This window comes from Dasypus novemcinctus, chromosome 7 (assembly GCF_030445035.2).
Source record: "Dasypus novemcinctus isolate mDasNov1 chromosome 7, mDasNov1.1.hap2, whole genome shotgun sequence".
Taxonomy (NCBI): Eukaryota; Metazoa; Chordata; class Mammalia; order Cingulata; family Dasypodidae; genus Dasypus; species Dasypus novemcinctus.
In genome coordinates, this window is record NC_080679.1 from 56,506,049 (window position 1) to 56,513,511 (window position 7,463).

The 7,463-nt window shown below is 31.6% G+C and overlaps 1 protein-coding gene across 1 annotated transcript; it reads left to right on the forward strand.

Moving 5' to 3' along the window:
* The first annotated feature begins 668 nt into the window (after window positions 1-668).
* On the forward strand, window positions 669-7,054 carry MSTN (myostatin). The gene is made up of 3 exons (XM_004452544.4): window positions 669-1,183; window positions 2,965-3,338; window positions 5,354-7,054. The coding sequence occupies exons 1-3, from the start codon at window positions 811-813 to the stop codon at window positions 5,732-5,734; spliced, it is 1,128 nt and encodes a 375-aa protein (XP_004452601.1). The 5' UTR covers window positions 669-810; the 3' UTR covers window positions 5,735-7,054.
* Window positions 7,055-7,463: the final 409 nt, after the last annotated feature.

Here is a 7,463-nt window from a genome sequence, read left to right on the forward strand (position 1 = left end):
ATAATTTTCATATCAATAATAGACATTAAGCTACTTACAAATAATTTCATTTACAATAAAGCATTAAAATAAAATATTGATTTTAAATATGTACTATGAATTAGTCAGGAAAACATGCTTCTTAAAGTATAGCTGAAAATCTTTTACTAGTATCACAATCTTAACTCTTCTTTTCTGTTATGTAATTTAAATTTATATTTCCCTACTTATATAGCACTAAAAATAATTTGAGACAAAAGATAAGTTAATACAAAATAATACTTCAAATGCTTGCCTAGATAATATAAAAAAATCATTTCAATTTTTGAGAGAATAGCTTTCATATTTTAAGTATGAAGTATAAATTAAAATTCACTTATTTAAATTATAACCTAAGAGTTATATATGTAGAGATTAATAAGATTTAAGTGTGGTTTATATTATTGTTAACTTGGGCTTTAACTTTTCAAATATCACATATATCTTGCATTATTTGTAGATTTATTTCTTTCATGAAGAAGTCAAATGAATCAGCTCACCCTTGACTGTAACAAAATACTGTTTGGTGACTTGTGACAGACAGGGTTTTAACCTCTGACAGCGAGATTCATTGTGGAGCAAGAGCCAATCATAGATCCTGACGACACTTGTCTCATCAAAGTTGGAATATAAAAAGCCACTTGGAATACAGTATAAAAGATTCGCTGGTGTGGCAAGTTGTCTCTCAGACTGTACATGCATTAAGATTTTGTTTGGCATTACTCAAAAGCAAAAGAAAAGTAAAAGCAAACAAGAAGAACAAGGGGAAAGATTGCATTGATTTTAGAAATCATGCAAAAACTGCAAGTATATGTTTATATTTACCTGTTTATGCTGATTGTTGCCGGTCCGGTGGATCTAAATGAGAACAGCGAGCAAAAAGAAAATGTGGAAAAAGAGGGACTGTGTAATGCATGTACTTGGAGACAAAACACTAAATCTTCAAGAATAGAAGCCATAAAAATTCAAATCCTCAGTAAACTTCGCCTGGAAACTGCTCCTAACATCAGCAAAGATGTTATAAGACAACTTCTACCCAAAGCTCCTCCACTCCGGGAACTGATTGATCAGTATGACGTCCAGAGAGATGACAGCAGTGATGGTTCTTTGGAAGATGATGATTATCACGCTAGAACGGAAACAATTATTACTATGCCTACCGAGTGTAAGTAGTCCTGTTAGTGTACATCAACAATTCTGCTGACTGTTGTTCTAGTGTTTATGAGAAACAGATCTATTTTCAGGCTCTTTTAACAAGCTGTTGGCGTGTATGTAAGTAGGAGGGAAAAGAGTTTCTTTTTTCAAAATTTCATGAGAAATATAATAATGAGACTGAAAGCTGCTGCATGATTTATTTCCTCATAGAACTAAAAAGCTAAAAATTAAAATGCTTCTACAGAATTAAAGTTATTTAGTTTAATATGACAAATATATCATGATTATGCTTTCACACCTAAATGCCACCAGGGCAATGACTGGGAGAAACTACAAGCAATATTTACAAATTACATGGAAAATTTATAATTGCATTTGATTGTTGAAAATTTGCATTTATAATAATAAGTTTTTTCACTAATAATAGAAAAAGGAAGAAATTTGTTCCATGTTTAAATCTACCTAAAGCATGGTTATATACCTAAAGAGGCATGCTATTTAAAACTCTGTTTCTATGTTCTTCACAAATTAAAAATATTTAATTTTGAAAGCTATTACACTGAAGTGGATGAGAAAATATTTAAAAGATTTTGTGTATCAATGAAAGCAACGATGAAGTTAAGCATAGCATAATGGTAATCATGAGCTAATTATCAGAAAATGCCTGAGAAATAACATTTTAATTGGGTGAATTATGGTTCACAAAGTCCTACTTGCACCTTGACCACGGTGGTATTGCTGAGACCACCTGGTCTACATATTACCAGGCAGGCACCTTGCTTGCTAACCTTCTAAAATACTATTTTATTCTCTATGGAAGGGAAGACTATTACTTGGGAGATAATATATTTCAATACCATTCCTTTTGCAACAGTTCAAAGAGTACTTTCTCAAGGAAAGGGAGACAGGCATGTTAACAGAGAAATCTGGTGCCATGTGTCTATGATCTTGCTTTATACAGTGCTTTATATACTCGAAACCGAAGGCTCGAAACATTTCAAAATATTGTTTTCCTTATTAAATAATCATGTTACAATGCAACAAATAATTTTCCTTTAAGATCCTGTGATCAGATAGCTGGATCAAAATACATCCAATTTTGGAAAACTAAAAAGGAAAGAAATTGCTAGTGCCTGTGCTTACAATGACAGTCTGGCCCTAAAGACGATACTTTCTAACTTTTGAGATATCCTGAAACAGCATCTAAATTTTTGTGATAATTATCTGCTTAGTTTTGTTCTTTTAAAAGGCTATTCTGGATCCAAAACATAATAGATGTACTATATTTACTACTAATTCTCAAGGCTCAGTAAATTGTAGAGAGTGTCTTGTCCCCAGGTAATTCAGGCCTGGGGGAAGGGTTCCTTCTTCCAGACTGATTGGTACAGCTGCTCAGTGAGTGTAACTACTCAGATTCCCAAAGAATTCTAAGTGGATGTTCCTCCACGGTGTCTCTTGTTCTCCCTAATCATCATCATTTTAAAATTTCAGCCACTGTTCAATCCTTCATAGAATTTTCCTTAGTCTAAAAGTCTCTGGAAAAGGAGTAGATTCCTCATAAATAGCAGAAAAATCAAATATCTAAAAATTTCTGAAAAGCTAGAATAGTTTTCTTTTATATTTTCTGAGTTATGAATGAGCTTTTACATAGTATTAAATTTTAAAAGACTATGTATGCATACATAATACCAGTGAAAAAATATTGCTCAACAATTAATATGGAGGGCTTTTGTTAATTTTTTACGGGAAATAAATTCAGTAACTCTTTTCTTTTTTTTAATTCACATACAGCTGATCTTCTGATGCAAGTAGAAGGGGAACCCAAATGTTGCTTCTTTAAATTTAGTTCTAAAATACAATACAATAAAGTAGTAAAGGCCCAACTATGGATATATCTGAGACCTGTCAAGATTCCTACAACAGTGTTTGTGCAAATCCTGAGACTCATCAAACCCATGAAAGATGGTACAAGGTATACTGGAATCCGATCTCTGAAACTTGACATGAACCCAGGCACTGGTATTTGGCAGAGCATTGATGTGAAGACAGTGTTGCAAAATTGGCTCAAACAACCTGAATCCAACTTAGGCATTGAAATCAAAGCTTTAGATGAGAATGGTCATGATCTTGCTGTAACCTTCCCAGGACCAGGAGAAGATGGACTGGTAAGTGATAAGTGAAAATAATATTCTAACAGCACTGTTATATTTTTATTCACAATGTGAATGAATAATACTGGAAAATAAGTATCAATTTCCTATGCTTATAAGCCAGACAAAGGTATATTACCCCAATGGCAGCACTGTACCCAATAAAAGTAGGTATCCAATTTCATATACTATGAAACACTCCCTTGATACTCTTTGTGAGAGGATTTAAAAAATTACACCATAACCCTTAACTTCTTAAGGAGTTCTTTTGACTTGGGAAGGAAATATAAACTACTCTTCATTGAAAGATATATTATTTTATATGAATAAAAACATGAACCCTTCATAGTGACGTCTAGTAAATCCCAAACAAATAAAAACTTTTTTTTAATCCCCAGAAGGGTGCTAAATGTGTTGAAAATTTTTTTGGTTTAGTATAAAGCAGAAAAAAAAAGCTTTAAAAAGTACAATTAAAATAAAATGTTTTTAGGTATAGCAGTTAACTAAGCATATTTTAGGCTTGTATTTTATTAAATATATTATATTTAGGGTTCCTCATGATGAATATTTCATTATTCGCAGGCTGTTTGTGTATATTACCTTGTGGATTACCCCTAATAAAATGTTAATTTCCAGGCTAGTTAACCTTTGCCACCCAGCTTATTACTGAGCTGCCTTACTATTCATTCTTGTGCAAGAATTTATTAGGGAATGCCAATTAATTTAATTACAGGCCAAGCAGATGACAGTATCTTATCTGTTATAAAAATTAATAAAAAGCATTCTAAAAACTATTACAGAGTTAGTATTACTCTTTGGGTTTATTTAGGCTTCTGTTTACTTCTATTATCAAACAATGTATTTAATAGGACCATATTTTTCACTTCCATATATTGACATAATTTAAAGCACAAGATTATATTTGCAATTATGTTTTTAAAATTTTTAAATAGTCTTGATTATGAGGAGTATATAATCAGTAGCCAGTCAGATCTGGTCCTAATGAAAACATATATTTTAAAAATATTATACAATTTTCTAAATCATCAAATTTTTCTTTGAATATGTTATATAAAATTTTATTGATGGCTCAATTTTATTGTTATTCTTTTTTGACAATCTAAATAATGATAACTTCTAGGTCTATTTTAAGTTTTGATCTAGATAAAACTATAATTTAGGAAAGTGTTCCTTTTTTTATAGATCAACATTTTAATGATCAAAGTTGGTAACGTGACCAAGCTTTTAAAGCTTTTTAAGTGAATATGATGTATTCTTCAGATTTTGATATATAAAAGTAAACAGTCTCAAAATGCATGAAAAGTTTGGAGCAGGGACAAGGTTAGCAAATTATTGCTTAAATATCTGAATTGAAACATTTTTTCTGTGAAAGAATAAATGAAACATCATTATATCTTCTAGATCCATTTTCCCTCTCTTGGATTTTCTCTTTCCAAACCAATGCATATACCACCACCACCACCATCACACCTTCCTTTTCCCACTGCATTCTTTTAAGAGCTGGGAGATAGCTTATTTTGCTCTAGCTTTAATATCCAATATTCCCTGAGGAAAGACCTAGGGAATGGAGACTGGATGCCTATCTTATCCCACCAGGAATCATCAAATATATGTCAGCCAACAAGTCAGAAGAGAAGGACTTTCTCTTTTCTTTCTCCTTCTCCCCCTTCCTCTCTCCTCTCTCTGCTACCCCTCTTCCCTTCCTCCCTTCCTCCCCATAAATACTTCCAGAGCATCTATTATATGCTACGTAGTCAACAATCTGGAAAAAGCAAAAATGAAAAACACATAGATTTGACCTCAGGAGAATTTGTACTACTATTCCATTCTTCTGAGTCCTATGGAAAATCAAGCCTCATAAAGTAAATTTCCTTAATGCTATGCCTTTTAAAAATAAATGTGGAAAAGGCAAAATGAACTAGTTTTTTTCTTCTTTAATAACATCTTATCGAATAAAAAGTGTTTCAGGGACTACTAATATTACTGATTGTTCTTTCCTTTTCATACAGAATCCCTTTTTAGAGGTCAAGGTAACAGACACACCAAAAAGATCCAGAAGAGATTTTGGTCTTGACTGTGATGAGCACTCAACAGAATCTCGATGCTGTCGTTACCCTCTAACCGTGGATTTTGAAGCTTTTGGATGGGATTGGATTATTGCACCCAAAAGATACAAGGCTAATTACTGCTCTGGAGAGTGTGAATTTGTATTTTTACAAAAATATCCTCACACTCATCTTGTACACCAAGCAAACCCCAGAGGCTCAGCAGGCCCTTGCTGTACTCCTACCAAGATGTCTCCAATTAATATGCTATATTTTAATAGCAAAGAACAAATAATATATGGGAATATTCCAGCCATGGTAGTAGACCGCTGTGGGTGCTCATGAGGTTTACATTAGGTTCATAACTTCCTAAATCAAGGAAGGCCTTCCCCTCAATAATTTTGAAACTGTGAAATTATGTACCACAGGCTATAGGCCTAGAGTATGCTACAGCCACTTAAGCACAAGCTACAGTACATGAACTAAGAGAGAGCATATACGCAATGGTTGGCATTTAACCATCAAAATAAATCATACAATGAAAGGTTTATGATTTCCAGAATTTTTAACTAGAAGGAAATCAAATTACACTTATGCTCATATATATTACAACATAAACAAGTAAGTGAAAGCAATTCTCCTTGTGTTCCGGTGAATTAAAGGAGTACACTTTAAAGTCTATGTCTTTAGAGTTTTGCTTAATTTTACAGAAAAATCTAATATAGTATTGGTGAAATGCAAGATTGTTATGTACCATCATTTGAATCATCCTTAAACATTTGGAATTTTTATTGTATGATAATATACTGGGTAAGATGAAATTCTACAAAATAGGGATGGTGTACCATATACAAGTTTCCATTCCTATTAGATTGATATAGTACACTAACAATCCATGCCAATGGTGCTAAAAAATAGGCTGAATGACTGATGTTATCAGGTTAAATAAACATTCAGCAAATTAATAATTTTCTCCTTTCTTCAGGTGTATTTTCATATACCTTCAAATGGGGAATAGATTTTCTTCAATGAAAGAGAAATAATTTTTCTAGAGATCAGGTTTCAATTCTGTAGCATACTTGGAGAAACTGCATTATGGTAAAAGGCAGCCAAAAGTATTCATTTTCATCAAAATTTCAAAATTACATCCTGCCTTTGCCATACTGCAGTTTTTATGATAAAATAATGGAAATGACTGATTCTCTCAATATTGTATAAAAAGACTTTGAAACAATTGCATTTATATAATGTGTATACAATATTGTTTTGTAAATAAGTGTCTCCTTTTTTATTTACTTTAGTATATTTTTACACTAAGGACATTTCAAATTAAGTATTAAGGTAAAAAGACATGCCATGTATCAGAGAAAAGCAATTGCTTATATTTCAGAGCAAATTAGCAGATTAAATAATACTTTAAAAAATCCATATGTTAGATGTTAGGTTAGATAATTACATTACAATCATTTTATATTTTTTTACGTTATTAGCATTCACTTATGGATCATAATGGCTGTATAACATGAATGTGAAATTTCAATGGTTTACTGTCATTGTATTCAAATCTCAACGTTCCATATTTTTAGTACTTACAAATATTAAGCATACCAAAATGATTTAACTCCATTATTTTAAAGGCAGAATAAACTGATCATATTTCAACAAGAATTGTTCATTTTATTTTATAATTTGATAATGAATATATTTCTGCATATATTTACTTCTTTGTAAATTAGGCTTTGTTAATCAAATTCAACACTCTTGAGACTAAGTGAAATTATTTCTTATAACTTATGTTTAGAAATGCAATATAAAAGATATTCAAGTGTTTTCATCGTTTTGAAAGACAGAAATATTTTATGATATATAAGGGTTAATTTTGGAGCTCTGATTTTTACTTCATTGTAAAAGTCTACTGTTTAGAACTGCTGCTCTAGTTCTCATGAGTGAAATTTCTGCTGACGTTGGTCCTGGTCAAATTGCTTTACACATACAAAAGGAAGGATTGGTCATATCTGTTTCATTTCTCTTTATCTTGACCTGAAAACTATTTATATGTTTTCATTGGTTCAAT